At 41.9% G+C, this 17114-nt stretch overlaps 1 protein-coding gene across 1 annotated transcript in view; it reads left to right on the forward strand.

Annotated features, from left to right (window-relative positions):
- The window catches only part of LAS1L (LAS1-like (S. cerevisiae)), a 38493-nt gene that overhangs the window by 20500 nt on the left and 879 nt on the right, over positions 1–17114 (forward strand). Inside the window, exons 9-12 of the mRNA XM_009880693.1 lie at positions 352–567; positions 1665–1800; positions 2383–2762; positions 5293–5434. Of these exons, the coding sequence (XP_009878995.1) occupies positions 352–567; positions 1665–1800; positions 2383–2762; positions 5293–5434 (874 nt within the window). The remainder of the gene's footprint in view (positions 1–351; positions 568–1664; positions 1801–2382; positions 2763–5292; positions 5435–17114) is intronic.

A 17114-nucleotide genomic window follows, 5' to 3' on the forward strand; every position in this document is an offset into this window, starting at 1 on the left:
CAGTATATTTTTAGACAGAATGGCTCATTATGTGTGAAATAAGATGGAACTGGAAAGGGATTAGCAAAACAGGTAGATTTTCCTGTGGTTTACTGTGTGATTAGATCAGGCATTGTATTTTTTGCTTTCGTTGAGCTAATATGTTAATTATCAATTTGCTGCTTATTTTACTTCCCTAGTATAAGAAAATAGTAATTCCAGGTTCAGTGAGGATCCCAGGAAATACCCTGGAACCAGTGATCTCAGAACAAATTACTTTAGTTTGGAACAAGTGTAACACGTGTGGTTCACAAAAAATTACAAACCAGTGATTTTTGGCTTCTCTTATTTTTTTTTTCCTTCTTATTACAGCAAATAAAGAGGTATGGCAGTTCAAAATTCCTCAGACATTTTACTGCTTTTGGCAGCCTTTGCTGACAAGCCTCCTTTCCCGAAGTTTTACACAGATCCTAATAGAGAAAATGTTTATGGAGTTGAAGGAATGTTCTGACTCGTCAGAACTCCGGTCTCAGTTCTTGATCAACTGGATTTCTGAGATGCTGACTGGCATTGCCAAAGTAAATGCTGGTGAGTATGTCTGGAATTTCTGAGTAAAAAATGTAAGTTTCGTCTGTACTGTTGCGAAAACTGGGAGTGGTGTGACCTTTAGAGGGAAAGTGCAGTAACCTAATTATTACACTTTGTGATGTGAACACAGAGCTTTTATTGTTGCATTTTTTACACTTTTCAACCTGCGGTTGAGCCCTTAACCAAGCCCTTAAATGCTTTTTTTTTCCAGATATTAGTACTTGCAGGAAATAACAGTAGCAGATAACTAATAAAAATGTTATATGCAACCTGTTGTAAGTTCCCTGTTCTTTCCTCACTTAACAGAAGCCTGCCTTTACAAGATACTTGTATAGTCTTGCTGTCCTTTTTTAATCCTATCACAGGATTTGTCATGCCTTCTAAACTTCCAGAAAAGTAATAAGTAGTATTTTGTTTTCTGTTCCTAACTCCTTGCAACTGTTAAAGTTGGCAAACTGTATGTTTCGCTCCAGAGACAGAGGCACAAAAGAGCTTTAATTATTCGAAGCATGTCACGGGAATTCTCTTAACAGGACTTTTATACTGTGATATAGCGTATCCCTGACAGAGTTTACAGCTGGTTAATTTTGCTGCCTCTTCTGTCCTCGCCCGATCTGGCTCAGTCTGCACCAAGATTGCGCCAGTGTCTGTGGCAGTCACGGGTTCATATCTGATGCTTTCAGTCAGTGCTGAGCGTATCTATTCTGTACCAAGACCCCTGAATGGTAGTAGTTCCCAGCTGTTAAGTCCACTCATTGCAGTGCTATTTGGAATGATCTCGGGTCCCAGAAGCAGTATGCTGCATTTATTTGGGACAATACTATACAAACGCATCTTGTGGCTTTCCTGTCTGGGATGGCATGCACAAAACCAGCTTGGGAATGTCTGCACCTCACTGTGGTCACGTCTGGTGGAGCTAACCTAGCTGTCAGGGCATCGGCAAGTCCTTTGTAACAACCTTGATATATCTGGTCTTGGACTTGGATTGGAATGCCAGCTGATTTAAGGATGAGTGTTCCAGTAAAAATGCAAAGGGACAAAGGGCGTATTTTTAATGAGTTTTGAGCACCTTTTTGTTTTCATTATCTTCTTTGAAGGGAAGAAAAGACAACACTGTAACAAGCAGGTGTCCGTGAAGGAGCTGTTCCTCCATAAAGTTCCTTTGCAGTGGATAAGACTGACTGATAATTGCTTGGAAGCTCCCTGCTGGGCAACCCCACACCTTCTACAACTGTAAGTTTGATCCTGTGACCCAGAAAAGGGACAGCAAACAGTGCTCTGTAACAGCTTTGGCCTGCTCCCTTGTGACATGCTGAGTTACAGCTGCGTTCCTTTCCTTTGCATCTAGTAGAAATTGTGGCAGGTGCATATAAAGCCCTGCTTGTTGCTGCTCATCTCCCCATTGATTCTACAAAGAGAAGGAGGAGAAATTAAAAGGATTGCGCCTTCAAAATAAAGGCGGAGATTATCTGGGGAGGTATTCAAGAAGCAACCTGATCAAAAGAAAAGTGCTTTGGTAGCAGAGATGTGACTGCTTACACAGGTGTCACGAATACAGCACAGGTGGTAACTTTTTCACATGAAAACAGCAAAGCAGGAATTCAGTTAGAAGTATCCGAAGTCCTTAATTTTAATCACGAAGAGGAAGTATTTCAGCATCCACCCACCAGGGAATAATCAGATTTGCCTGTTAGAGGAGATATGAACGAGCTGTCCTGGAGGAAACTCATGCTTAAAAGGCTGCTTAGCTTGATAAACCTTCATCTGGAATCGTTTTTGCTTTTAAGACTTTTACATTGCCCTTTTCCTTTCTAGGATCCTCACAATCATGAGACCTCGCTTGCCACGTTCTTCACGGAAGAACCTTCTCTATCTTGCGTCCGTTTACACAGAAGGAAGTGGCCCTTTGTCCAGTCCAGGCCTCTCTTCAGACTGCAGCGAACAGCCCATTTACACTATAGAGAGCTTACAGTGGAGGGCCAGACAAGAAAATCAGGTTAAAAATCAAGGGCAGACTGTAGAGAAACAAGAAGATGTGCTAGAGAGAGATGATGGTGCAGAGGAGGTGGAGGAGGAGGAAGAAGAGATGGTAACTGAAACAAATCCTTTGGAAGGACTTGCTCATTCTGGTAACATGGTGGCTATTGCTGAGAAAAGGGCAGCGCTGAAAGGGTCCGCCTGGCAGATCACTGCAGGTAAAAAAAGACTTAGACAGTCTTCATCACTGGCAAATGTTAATTGAAATGCAAAGGCGTCTCAGCCCTCTGGGCCTGGCCAGAATTGAAGTGTGCTTCAAAATCATCTAAATGCCAAATCACTGAAAACTGGTTTATTTTCCAGTCTTCTGTTTATGTGCAGGAGTCATCTCTCTCAAACTCTTAAAATATTGTGAGTGTTTTTTCCAGGAGCATGGTTTTACTGTCTCATTAAATTTTTTTATCAGGCTTTTCCAAACTGTTTAAAATTTCAATGTATCCAGTTGATGGGGCAGCATATATGGCAGCCATGAATGGCAAAGAAAATATGAATGGTTCTTGGACTTCTGTTTGTCAGACTTGGGGGTATTTGAAAGCACAGTTTGGCTGTGCTGGAAAGCACCAGTCATATGCTCATAAGTTTCATGCTCCAGCAAAATTGCTGTTATGACATTGTGGCAAGCAAAAGCAAGGAGCAAGGCAAGCTTTTAGAGGGAATAAACAGTATATCCAGTGTTTTGTTAGCTTTATTATGGTAGCTGTACTTTCTCATTGGGGTGGAGGGTTCGGTAGCTAAGAAGATTTTTGGATGAGAGATTTATGGAGGGCCTTCAAGATGGGAGGAGGTTGGTGGAGAGGAGTTGGAGCCAAAGTGAAATTTCAAGGAAGAAGAAGAAAAGCAGCCATTAGTGAGCCAAAGACAGTGAACTCTTGTACCTTGCTCACAGGGAAGTTTTCCCAAGTCAAAAAAAAAAGAAAAAAAGAGATCTGCCTAAGTGCCTAAGCAGCTTGGCTTAGTTATGCTGATGTGAACAGCTTGTTAGAGCTGGATGTTTTGAGAACAGAAGCAAAATTGTCCTCTGCATCAGTGAGTTTGGTTCAGATCAAGTAAGGCTTTCACTGAAGGAACACGCATTGTGTCCTGAATCACATGATTTTTGTGAAGATTCTGTTTCTGTAGTTGTATAGTGGTAAACTTAATTTCTGTTTGAATAACATCTGTGTAATTACCATCCTTAAACAATGTGAAACTATAGCCAGTAGGTATGTACAAACCCATGACAACATGTGGTATATCAATTATTTACTAGGTTGTTCGCCAAAGAGAGGGCTTAGCCTGTTAAATATATAATGGTAATTTGCCTTAGAGCTGCATTGGATGTTACCACATGCTATTTCTGCCCCCTTTTTAATAGTAAAATTATAACACTTAGAAAGCACTATTCTATTTCAAGATCTATTGCTCTATTAAATGCCCAAGAACGGTATAAAAGGAAAAACCAATAAATCTGCTGGTTCTTTAGGGCAATGCTTGGGTTTCTGAGCAGATGTCAGGTACATAAAACTAATCAGTTTCAGGCAAAGAGAAGGAAATGGCCAAGTTGTACATGATTAGCAGGGGTGTCAAATAGTTGGAGTAATTATTGCTGCCTCTCTGGAGTGGAGTGCCTTATCTTCTGAAGGCTCCTGTCTGCTGGTCTTCGCTGAGCTGCTAGTAAGCATTCCAGAAATAAGTGTTCTGGTATCAAAGAAAGCACATAGGCTTAAGAAATCTTACTGTCAAAACAACGACATAATTATTTGTATCTTTCGTTTAGTAGGATGTGAAGTAAGAATCAAAATTAAAGGGGGATTTCCCTATTGGGAGCTGCCTTTGAAATTTTGGCACCACGCTATAAAGGAATGGGCTCACTGATGGTATCAGTTGTGATGGATGGTTTCCCATTGTGCAGTTTCTGGCCCCCATTGGAAGCCAACAAATGTGAAGTCACGGAGAGGAAGCAGCAATAGGTGCTCATAAAAACAAATAGCAGAGTTTCTAAGACGTTGTCATATGCTTTTTCTTTGCCATCTCATCCCAGCCCACCTGTCAGTCCAGAATTGTTTTATTGGTCAGTTAGGCTTCCCCAGCCTTATACTCTTCTACTTTTGTGGGTTCAGTTCTTCTTTAGTCACTGTTGCACTGTTGCTGTGCAGCCGCTAATCTCAGCGAGTCATTAAGAAGCTGATGGTCGGTCTCACTGGAGGGATGAGCTACTGGATGCAAAGGTGCTGTCCTGTATCTTCGAAGGTGTAAATGGCTCTTTTCATTTGCAGAAGTATGCAGAGTAATTCTTTAAAATTAACGTTTGTAAGTCAATGTGTATGTTCCAAACAAAAGTAAGCTTAAAAGAGGAAGGTAAATATGGAGGGTTGCTCTAGAATACCGTGGGATTTCTTTTAACGGACATTGTCATGCAGTGGTTTGGACGAGCAGCCCTGCGCGGACTGTGTGATGTTAAATGACTCTGGATGTGTCTCTGTTGTCTCACATACTACCGTGACTTTTTTTGGAAGAGATAGTAAGGTTAGAAATAAAATTAGTTAAAACTATAGTTCAGACTTATTTTTGCTGAGTACCTGAGATTGTTCATTTTTGCTGAACGGATATGTTGTGTGAGACAGTATTTGTGAGCTTGGGGGGGATCTTGTTTTTTGAAAGTGTCCCTGGGGAGCTCAGACTTCTTGTTTATGTACTGTTTTTACCCAGATGAAATACGATGGAAAGACTTTCCTCTTGGGAAACTCCCGGGTCAGACGGATGACCCTGATGGTCTCATGTTGGATAATTATTCCATGATGTCCCTGCTTGATCAGCCAGTGAGAGATGAGTGGAAGTCTCCTAATACAAAGTGAGTAACAGCGTGGGCAGGACTTTGCTCCTGAACCGTGAAATGCATTTGTCACCCTGTGCCTTGTACTATATGATGTGAAAAATTAAGGATGAGATTTCCTCCTTACTTCTGTTTGACTAAATAGTTTGACCCAAATATCTACTGCTGTCTCTAAGATCTACTAACTGCGCTTCTCATAGAGTTTTCAAGTGATGTGTGTGTCTGGAAGGACCTTTGCAGTGCTGGTCTAATAGCGTAACAGTCTGGTCTTCAGACTGTGCTATGCACTTTCAGTGTTGTCTGCTGTTCTTAGTAAGATACGGTTTGCTGATCCCTTAGGGTTACTAGTCTGGAAGTGCAGAATTTTTAAAACAAGCTATGAGAGCTGGTGCAGAATCCACCTGGTGATACTACTGGGATTAATAACTTTAATGGTAAGAATTGTGGCCTTGCAATTAAAGCATTCAGGACTAAAAGCCTTGGAAGTCGTTTAGCCTCCCCGAGTGTCAGTTTTCCCAGACTACCTAATCTTGTATAGGAAGGAGGAGTCATTCTAAACTGCACAGTGGTTTGCTGAAGCACCTCAAGGTGCATTAGTGGAAAAGCTTGAAGATGAGGAGAGAAGGTAGCCACAGGAGGTGGTTGACTGCAGATTACTGTTGTAACGCCTGGGGAAGGAATTGCCTGTACGTGACTGGGGTGATGAATATGCTGGAGTTTTGCATCAGCGAATGCAAACGTGTCTCTCTTCTGTATGCTTGAAATGGAAACTATAGTACGCTTCCTGAGTAAAGTCTATGTCACTGCAGTCCCAGTTATTCATCCGATAGTTAACCTGGCATGAGACAAACTCTCTTCTCCTCACCCTTCCCCATCGCAACAGGAAGCTCTTCCTGCTTGTTTGTACTGCATTAGTCTGACAGTATGCTGGCATTGTTGGTGGACACAGTCAGACAGAAGTTGTTGCTACCTGTATTGCTGTGACAACTCACCAGTATCATAGGAAGTTACTTCATGAAGCCCTAACAGTCATCCTTTGAAGCTGGAAGAGTATACTCAACACTTACCTCTCTGCATCTGTCTCCTCCATCTTTTCCTGTCATCGAGTATAAGAGCTGCAGTTCTCATTCCCTTCTGGGAATGTACTTTTGTTTTGCACTCCTTGGGTCTTTTGCACTATCTGAAAGTTGAATGCAGTGTCATAATTGGCAATCAAAAATGGGATTTCCAGGGTATCGTTTGAGGAAGCCAGCTTATAATCTTACCATCTTCACTCCTCCCGCTCTTTCTAAAAGAAACCATTGCAAGGACTATGAGATACTGCTGCTTAGCAGTTTGGAAGTTATTAGCACAGCCTCAGCAGGCTTGAAAACTCAGTTTCTGTGAGCTGGGGCTCGGATTCTCAGCCACAGTATGTTGTCATTGCCCAGTGACCTTTTCAGAGCTGCAGCTGGTAATTTAAGCTGTAGATCTGACCTCAGCAAAGAAACACAGGTTGTCATGGAAATAATGGTAGCATTCTATAAAGCTGAAATTAGATCACCTCTGTTACTAAATGAAGCTTATCCAGTTAAATCATCCCATTGAAGACATTTTAATCGTGTCATTATTTCACCCTTTGAAGTCAAAGGAACTTGATTGCTGTAAGCTTTCAAATCAATTTCATCACGTACACAATAGGAGATGGGTTTATGTGTATTTTAATCCAGGAAACACTTCAGAATATAAATGAATGCCAGTTATTTTCTTAAACACTTGATAGGATAACTTTCTAATCAGTGATTCTTTCCCTGTAGTTGATGGGCCTAATCTAGTAGCTTCCAAAAAATGTGAATAACAGTGACAGTCATGTAGCGTGGGGTGTTGCATGGGGAAGAGCTCTTGCACATACTCGTATTTTCACATATTTGGAGTTGTCTTCAGATTAGCTTTCAGTTCCAAACCTTCCAAAGAGCAAGGTTTCCATTATTCTCCAACCTCTTGGTCATCTTCCTCAGGACCAGTCTGCTCTTTTGTCAGGTCAGGCCTGCTGTGAGGGTATTGTTTCTGCTTGATTCATCCAATCAAAACATAAAATTAACATCTTGGAGATTGCTAGGTAATCAAAAAGAAACTATCCTTTCCTACTGCTCCTCTTTCTGATAGTCCAAATAATTAATGAAGTCCTTGGTTCCAACACTTCAAGAGACAGGATCAAACCTGCCTCTCTTTATTTAGGGAGTTTAAATGAGTTATCCTTTTTGAGTCCTCTTGAATGATGTTAATCACTGACAAGACCTGTGCTTTGAGCATTGCTTGAATTTCCTTTCAGACTGTGAAGAGACCATTTGTCTTCTGATAGTTTATCATCCCCAAAAGAAGAGTAAATCTATACTAGATGCAAAAAACCACTTTGAATCAGCACAAGAGGCCTTTGGTGTCAGCCAGCCATGAATCATGTTTCTTGCAGCATGTTCCTTGTTGGGAGTAAGGCAAATTCCTGGAATTTGCAGATCTACTTCTAGTCTGCAGAGTCCCAGCACTCTCACTGTAGTCACAAATGGTAGAATACTTGGTCTCGGAGACTTTAAACGTAAAGCTGTTTGACTTATGTTTAGGTAGGTGAGATCACTGATAAGAAAAAGGAGCTGCAGCAGAATTCTAATTGGCTACAGTAATCAGTACCAATTGGCATCTAGCCAGCAGGCTCTGACAAGAGGTGGGTGGGGGTTTCTTAATCTGATCCTCATCGGTTCAATTGATTTTTCTATGCACAGTAGCTGGGATCATCATTACGGAGGCTGTAATGAAGTGTGTGTGGAGTAGTATGATTCACTGTTCTGGCTTGTTTGTAAGCTGCTACTTGAAACCAGCTGTAGCATGTGCCCTTTTCTGACTTGGGTATTGTAGGCTCTGGGTGTTCTATAATCCCAGTATATTTCTTGGATGGGTTTCTAGAGTAACAGGAATTAAAAATCACCTAACAATTCCAGGTTCCGCTCTACAAGCAAAGGAGTTGCTCTAGATATAAACTTTGTCATACCACTGATGTAGATGTTAAAGGAGCTAGAACTTGGCCATGCTAAAGTCTGCTATCTGAAAATCCACAGCACGTGTTACTCAATGCATTTGTTAATAAAAATTCAGTAAAATTACTAATAGTATTTTTTTTGTCATTTTGCTTTGGACATCAACAAAATCTTCGCTAGTGTCAGCAGGTGTTAAAGTGAGTGCTAGTATTGAAGTGTGATTAGTCACAGCTTTACCCTGAGCGTGGAATCATCTCTGTTAAATAAATTTTAGAATGGAATTAAGAATATAAAATTTTAGTTGAATTATCGTGCAGTTTAAGTCATCTCATGTGCATCTCTGTTCCATTCCAAGTAATGTGACACAATCATAGAATAGCCCAGGCTGGAAGGGACCTCGAAAGATCATCTGGTCCAACCTCCCATGGGAAAGGGAGCCTAGATGAGTTACACAAACTTCATCCTTGCCAAATTCCTCTTATCTAATAGGCTAAGGAGGAGGGGTAGTGCAAAAGACACCCAGAAGAGGGGAGGGGGGGAAAGCTACCAGGCTTTTCTATTTCTGGTTTCCTGAGAAATGTGAGTATTTTTGGAGAGAAAACAGCAAGCAGAAACTATTGCTATGGTGTTGCCCAATTTTTGCAGCTGATAATATTTTATTCTTGCTCCTTTTATTCTACACATTCTGTGGTAACAGCAGTGGTTTGAGATCTTTGGTAATCTGTGTCTGTTTCTTTTACCTCTAATCTTCTAGTTGCAGGTGGTTGGAGAGATGATGTGGTTGTTCTTTTGTTGGTCTTCCAGCTGCCCCAGCTTCTTTCCCTCCTTTTCCCTCCCTATGCCAGTGGTCATTCTGCTGCAGCTTCCAGAATCTGTGGTGGTGAGAGTGAGCAGGTAGTTGTTTGTTTTATTGAATACCAGTGCCAGCAGTGGCAATGTACTCCTGTACTCTCATGGGGAAAGTGAAGAATTGAGATTTATCACCATGACAACATTCTCCTATATCTCAAATTCCTCAGAAGTCTGTCCCATCAGTATACTGCTAGCTGCTCCTGCAGCTGGCAAAACACCTTGCGGTTTCTATTGCTGTGTCATCAGCAAGGTAATTAACTGTGTTCTCATTGCTTTTGCTTTGGTTTTGGCCACTTTCATTTAATCCCCACTAAATCTTTCTTCCTACTACTGTTACAAAGTTTGCTTGCTAGCCCTTCATAAGAAAGGCTCAGCTGTAGATGTTGGCAGCTGACCTGGAGATGTTTTCTAGATAGTGTTTCCAATGTATTTTGGTTATGTTCCAACAAGAAGTAGTCCTCTGTGTTTAGAGTTCCATCATAGCTCCTAACAACTAGAAAGCAGAGCCATGAAGCAAGCAACCACTGGGTGTGCCTGGTCCTGCTGCACCTTCACTGTTATGTTCCTTTCTCCTTCTTACTGAACTTTGACAGTTGTAGCTGCTTTTGTGATGCTCAGTCGTTGCAGTGAGTCATGTAAAGGAGTTAAACTCTCAGCAGTTTTACAGCACTGGCAAGCAGTAGTTGAGTGTTATGATTAAATCGTGACTTGGTAAAGCTTCTAGTCTGTCCCTGACTTAATATCACCTCCTGTGACTTCGGAATAAATGTGATCTAATTCTTTGGATTTGGAGGGCATATAAGGGTAGTAGGAAAGAGTTTTGGGAGGTAAAACTTGTTAGGATTTTTGCAAATCCATTAAATGTCCAAAGTGGGTGAGATTTCTGGTTTTCCCAAACTTGCTTCACTTATGCTTCAAGAGCAAAGCATCACAGTGTGATTAGCATGGAAGCTGGAACTGGGGTTCGGGGAGTTATGATGTCTGTGAAGGTGCTTTGAGAGTCTTGCTTGAATAGTCTGCAAAGACACATATTTAAAGGATCTTAAGAAAAAAACCCCAAACACAAAACAAACACCCACACATCAACAAGTGCATCTAAACACAAGGCTGACCTTTGGCTCCGCAAGTGTCTGATTCACAAACTGCTGGCAGGTGGGAGGGTAATTGGGAACACTGTTCTTCTGTTCTGTGCTTGTGTGCTTATTTATGCATCTGTTTTTGAACATAGTTGGAGACAGGCAACTCAGACTTTTGATCTCAGCTAAGGCAAACACTTTTACATACAGGAGCTGATGTGCAGCTAAATCTAGGCCCTAGCAGCATGATGCACGCTCTGGAAGATCTCCTAGGATGCATTCATCCTCCCTTCTCCCTAAATGTTAATAGTCTAGGAAATATGCATGGCTGTCTTTTTTTAAAAGGCCTCTTTCTCATAACAAACTTGTCAGGGGTATTTTTCTCCCCTCGATGCTGTAAAAAGCATTGGAAAGTCAGATTTGTACTTGGTCATAAACAACCTGCAACATTGCAGGTTAAAAAACAAAAGCATAGCTGTAGGCTTACTCTATTTTTAAAACAAAATGAGAAAAATATTTATACTGTGAATTAGATACTGAAATGGATTCTCCTACCTACAAATGAACCATTTTCTCTATTTGTAAGCTGTCCTCTGGAATGCACAGTTCAGTGGTTTTCCACAGGTGTGCCATTACTTATCCATGCTTCAGGTAATGGTCTCTAGGTTTTACTTTCTGGGATTGGTTTGTGATTCCATTGCTTGCAACAAATGAGAAATAGGTGATCCTTGCTTCTGGCTATATGAAAAGAAGCAGCACGTCATGCAGAACAGACGTGGCAATGGGGAAATGCTGGGTCAACCTCTCTGTACACAGAGGAAGAGCAAATATGTTGCTATGGGACAGAAAAAACTGAAAGCCAGTTGAATATTTCTAAGAGGTTCTTGGGCTCAAGGCTTAGCTGAAGTATGTACATTTCCAGGAATTTCTGCTCTGTACCACATTTGTGTAACAGTAATGGGGAATTTTGCTAAAGGTACTTGGCAGAGGTAAGAACCTTGGAATAACCTGGGTTATCTCCAGGAAGCAGCGTGCTGTATGCCATAGCACTTGCCTACACTCTTGACTGTGGCCCCCGCCTTGACTTGGAGAATAAGATGCTGGTAACTGGACCAGAAATGTTTGCCAAGGCATGTAGCTCCTCTGTTCCTGGACGAGACAAACCTAATTTGCATTATAAATTCTTGCTCACGTGTGCCAAAACGCTCCTCTTGATGTCTGCAAATGGACAGGTGGAAGGACCTGTTTTTTCCAGTTTCTTTGGTGCTTTTCTTGTAGGTAATACTTAGTTATTTGGTGCATGAAAAAGCATGTGGTGCATGGTTATGAAAAAGCATGTGGTGACATTAAGGAATTCGTGACAAAGTGGTTGGTGTAGATTGATTGTTAGCAGTTTTCTGGTTAGGAGGAAGCTGCCATTTCATTTTATAGTGCATAGTAGTAGATTGCACTGGAGAGAATTAGATCTTCTCTGCAATGCCTGTCCTGGGGGCAAGGGGAGAATTTCTGTGGTGGCGCTTTGCAAAGAGGCTTATAGCGATGTTTCCATGGAACTAACCATCAGTGAAACCAATCACACAAGCTTGTTTAGAAACCTTGCTTTAAAAAAGGGAGCGGACGCTTGAGCCACCAGTAAATATCTTGCAGTTAAAATTGAAGGTATCATTCACTTTTTACATCCAGCATTCTGTTCTCTTCGTGCACCATCGAAATAAAAGAAGAGGGAAAGTGATGTACATGGTGTAGCTGACTTCCCGAAGAAATCGCCGAAGAGCTGATTTCTGCTGCAGTGCAGTGCCTCGTGATTATGTTACAGAAGCAGAATGAGTCCCCACTAACTGCTGCATTGCAGACCTGCACAGAGTGTGTTGCCTGTTCTGTCTAGAATAGAATTACTTGTAATTCTTGAACTCTTACTGCAGAGAAAACCAAAGCAGTCTATAGAGCAGGTGCGTAAGGAATCATCTTGCTAACCCCAAAGTTCAGACACTTCTTGGGTGGAATATGGTAGCAGCTAAGAGAAGCATAGCAGAAATATGCTGAAAAAGCAGTATCCTAGAAACTTAAAATAGCAAAGGTTACACCAACTTGTACAAACTGTAGGTTGGTGGGGTTTTTTCATATTGTTGTGCAAATAGTCTTCTGCGTAGATTGCTGCATGCCTTTTCTTCATATTTTAATATGGAACAATTTCAGCACATACTCAGTGGTGAAATTGCCATAGAGATATAATTAATTGCTTCTAGGAATTTGTGAATTGTCTTGAAATTCACTTTAATCAGAATTTGCTGTTGTCATCTTTGAAGAGGACCTCATTTTAAATAGTGTCAATGATGAGATTTATAATAGCTCCTACGTGATTTTCATGTCAGTTACAAGGCCTTGTTTTCCAGAAGGTGCCTCAAAAGAACCTGAGCCTTTGTTTCAAATCATACCATTCTTCCTGTTCATACCTCCGTGGCTTCTATGCTGCCCGTATTTGTGGCACAAGGGTACCGAAGTGCCTTAAGGCACCAGTGGTGTCATGACTGTAAAGCTATACAAGACAGTATTGGTTCAAAGAGTTTTTCTAGCCTAAAAGACAGGAAAAAGGAGTCAAAACCCTCTGGCAAATCCAGAAGGTGGATTAATTTTATTTTGTTGTTCCTGTGGGAAAAGAGCATGTTTTGGTGGCTGGAGGGAATGAAAACTGATAATAGCAATAAACTGCTAAAATAGTTTTAGTAATAACCTAAAAACTAACTGAAAAGAAGCCTCCATACATAACCAGTTTTGTCCGAACTGAAAACTAATTTGAGGTGTTTGTAGAAACAGTAAGATTAGCTTGTTGAATCTAGTTAGTACTTGTTTTCAGGAGGAGTATAGTTGAGGACATAGAAATTAACCGCAAAGGGCCTGGGATTAGGAAAAAGCAATTTTGTAATATGTATATCTTATTGTTTCTGTTTGGTTTTGTGCTGTCTTCTGAAGCACCTAGTTCTGGCTACTCAGAGAGCAAACATGGGAGCGTTTAGGCTGCGGATTTGATTTCATGGTGCAACTTGTGTTTGCCTAACAGTATGTGGAGTCTTAGAGCCTGCAAGACAAACAGATGTGTCTCTTTTTTCCTCATTTTTGGAAGGATGATAACTTCTTTACTGGCTTCAGAATTGCAGATTTTTTTCTCTGTGATTGATGAGGAGGGGGAGGTCTTTAAATATTGTTTATTTTCATTAAATGGTATAGTTCTCACAGTTCAGCAAGTATTATGCTGTCCTTTCACCTTGTGACTGAGAGCTCTCTCTAGGCTCGCCAGTGAACCATTTCAGCACGTGGGTCACAAGCAGCAAATCATCTGTCAAAAGAAAAGTCTGTCTCTCCTGTTGGCAGATCAAATTCTGCAGCGGTCTAGATCAAACTAATTGACGAGTTAACGTTTCCTTCCCTTCTCAGTAGCACTAGGTTCCTCTGGAGGAAGATGCCTGGACTGCATTTTGAAATATGATTTAGTCATGGTGGGGCCTGATTGTATATTGATTGCAGACTAAAAAGTTGCGAGCCAGATATATGGATTTCAGTGCTTCATTGTGCAGACTCTGAAAAAAGCCAGCAGGTGTTGCTTTCCTCTCTGCCCCCAATAATTGCTTTCCATGTGGCTTCAGATGCAGGCAGGAGGCATTGCAAGAGCTTCATCTATATTCAGCCAAGGAGGTGGTTTTCTTTTCTCCTCCTGTGCTGCTTCCAGTTGGCTGGTTTTTTGGACACTGTAACGTGTCGTGCAGCTCATATTACTAGAAAATACCCGTGTAGAAAATGAAAAAGCACGTACCAGGCCAAAAGTAACACGTGTTTCTGCATCTCTCTGTGTGGGAGAAAGGGGCAAACGGTTTCTGCCACTCAGATCGCAGCCTGGCAGGAGGCCAAGGGAAAAAAGCTCAGAAACAAACATGAGGAAAACCTGTTGTCACCACAAATAAAAAGGAACAGAACCTGATTTATCCCTGTAGCTGTGCCTGGAAACGATCCAGGTTTCATCAGGGAGTGTTACGACAGCAGTTTGTTCTTATTCTTCTTACTTCCCTTGCATAGCGGCTTCTCTGTTAGCCAAAGGCCATGTGGCAACAGAAAGGTTGTCTGACTTGCCCAGAGGCAGAGGGGAGCAGATTTTCTTGGCTACTTTTCATATATTCTTCTGTGTAGAGACTTTGTCTGCTGTCTTGCAGCTACATGGGTTTTCTGCTTCTCCTTCAAAAGGAGTTTGCATGGGCTGTTCCAGAAGGGGTGTTTGCTATTTGCGGCTTCTTTGATACTGCCCTCGAGCTCTTCTACCTGCAGAGAGCTGTTCTGCCAGGCGCACTGTAGGGGTACGGCAGTATGGTATGAGAGATTGCAAAAATTTGTCGCTTTCCTTTGAAAATATCCATAAGATGCTTGGAAGAAGCATCTGCAGCGTAGGCAGTGGGACACGTGCTTTCTAAAAGCTGTGACTGCCTTTGTCTTTCTCTCTGGCTCCCCAGACTTAAAGCAAATGAAGGTAATGAACTGCAGAAAGGGTTTCCTGGAGCATGGAGTTTGACATAAATTTGGAAAAAGGGCTGTGGACAAGTCATGTAACAGAAGCAGAACCTCTTGCTGCAGCCCCAGTTCACCAGGTCCACAGATGAGAATGGAGCGCTTGGTGATCTTATGATGCGTTTAATCTATGTTGTTTAACACCTGCCTGAATTCTGCCTGCCTTTTTAGAAGTCTGTGCTTCTTACTAAATAACTCCTATGAATCTGCAGCAAAACTTACAGATTAAGTACAGATTACAGACTGGGGAAAATAGGTTTTGGCTGACAACCTCCCTTCCCTTTTAAAGATGAACTCGAGAGGCAATCAAGAGCACCCCTCAGTTCCTGTGTTTCACTTCTTTTTCTGCTTTTGTTCTTGTTTCTGGAGGTTCAGAAAATTGGAGGATGTGCCTTCCCTATGCTGAAAGCAACAGCCTAGCTACCCACGAAAGTTTTCCCCCACGAGGCTGCTGGATAAGTCATTTTCTGTTCTTTCCCTGCTCCTGTTTTTATGCCTGCCCCTTATCGCACAGTTTGGCCTCTTGTGGAACCCTTTACATGTGGTTTCTCTGGTTTGCCGTCAGATCTTCCCAAAGACAAGCATGCTGTTTCCAAGTGAGAATAGCCTGAGTCTCAGAGAAGCAAAATAGTTCAAAAAGAGCTGAATCTAGCCAAAACCAGTGAATTTTGGGGCTGTGCTCGGTCATCACTGTCGTGGTTTGGACTGGACTGGCCACTGAAAATTGGTTCTGTTTTACCTCAAACCAGGTATTCAGCTGTCTTTGCAGATGTACTATTGGAAAAAACTAGCAGCAAGCAAGAGGCTGGGGGACAAGGTAGCACTGATTATAGAAAAGGCACTTTCTCCCTTGAATCCCCGGTAATAAAGTGCTCTTACTCTACTTTGGTCCCTCCTGAAAAGTAGTTGATCTGCTGTGATGATGCGCTTGCTCTTGGCAGCCTTCATGCGGTGCAGTTAAGGCAGAGAATGATGTCAGTGTCTGTCCCCTGAGTCCCTGTCCTGGGAATGACAGCAGGTCTGTGAAGTCATGAATGATGAGGAGTGCACATCACAAGGGAGGAAAAATTACCCCATTAGCAGGCGGAATTCAGGATAGTTTCCAACAGCCAGAGGAAGGCCGTCATTACACTGGATGTGATAGCTGTGATGTTTCTGTGTTGGCTCTGTCTGTAAGGCCTCTGGCAGTGTTTCATCTGAGCAAGGAGTGTCTAAGAGGTGTTTTCACCTTAAGGGAGAAATTATCTGTCTCTGAGGAGCTCTGAGCGGCAGCGTCTGCTATACAGCCAGTTATTCCAGTACTGAACATCTGGAAAAGGCATTGAGTTTTTTGGCATATAGCTTGAAGTTGCTGTATAAATAAAACTTGCCAAACATCTCAGTCTTGTTTGCAGAAATTATTTTCTGTCTTCAGAGGGTGGTTTTTTTTGTTTTGTTTTAACATGAGGCATAAGTTCCTGTGAAGCTTGGATACTTTGGAAAACCTTGCAGTTCCTTCCTCCCTGGTCCCAAAAGGCTGTGTTCTTTGGTGGATTTTCTGGTGTATGCTGTGTATGTCTGTTGTCAGAGTTTGTGTTTAGTGTTGCTGTGGCAACCTCTGAAGCTTTGAATAGCTGCTGTCATCCTCAGGCAGAGGTTTTGGTTTTTGTGATAAGCATATGTGCTTTTTGTTTACTCCCAGTGCCAGTTTTACCTGATAGCAGGGGGAAATTTGGCAAATGATGACCACTTGGAGAGTTCTCTGAGGGTGGCGTTGTGGACATGCAATTGCTTTAGGGATTGCATCAAGCAGTTGCACTAACATTTCAAAAATGGGATTCATCATTTAATGGATAATGACTGGATTTTGTTGTCCTAAGGATGAGATGCATAGGCAGGTAGGTGAGAGGGATGGTTAATATGTGCTGAAGGGTGAAGACAGTGAGTAAGCGGGAATATATTCTTACCCTGGAGGATGCCAGGTTGTAGCTCGGAGTGCACGAGCTCCCCTTGGGCGTAAGGAATAGAGAAAGTGAAAAACATGCACGAGACAACCAGATTTCCCCTTTTTCTCCTTCACAATGTCAGATACCAGGTTTAAAGATTTGTTTTGTTGATAAAATTTAGCTTTCACCTTCACCTTTCTCATATAACGAATCAGAGTGATAAAATGAACCCTTATCTGACCCACTTAACAGCATGGGAGTGATTTAAGTTCCTTCACATAGTAAA

This window comes from Charadrius vociferus, unplaced genomic scaffold, assembly GCF_000708025.1.
Source record: "Charadrius vociferus isolate BGI_N301 unplaced genomic scaffold, ASM70802v2 scaffold473, whole genome shotgun sequence".
NCBI classification, from domain to species: Eukaryota; Metazoa; Chordata; class Aves; order Charadriiformes; family Charadriidae; genus Charadrius; species Charadrius vociferus.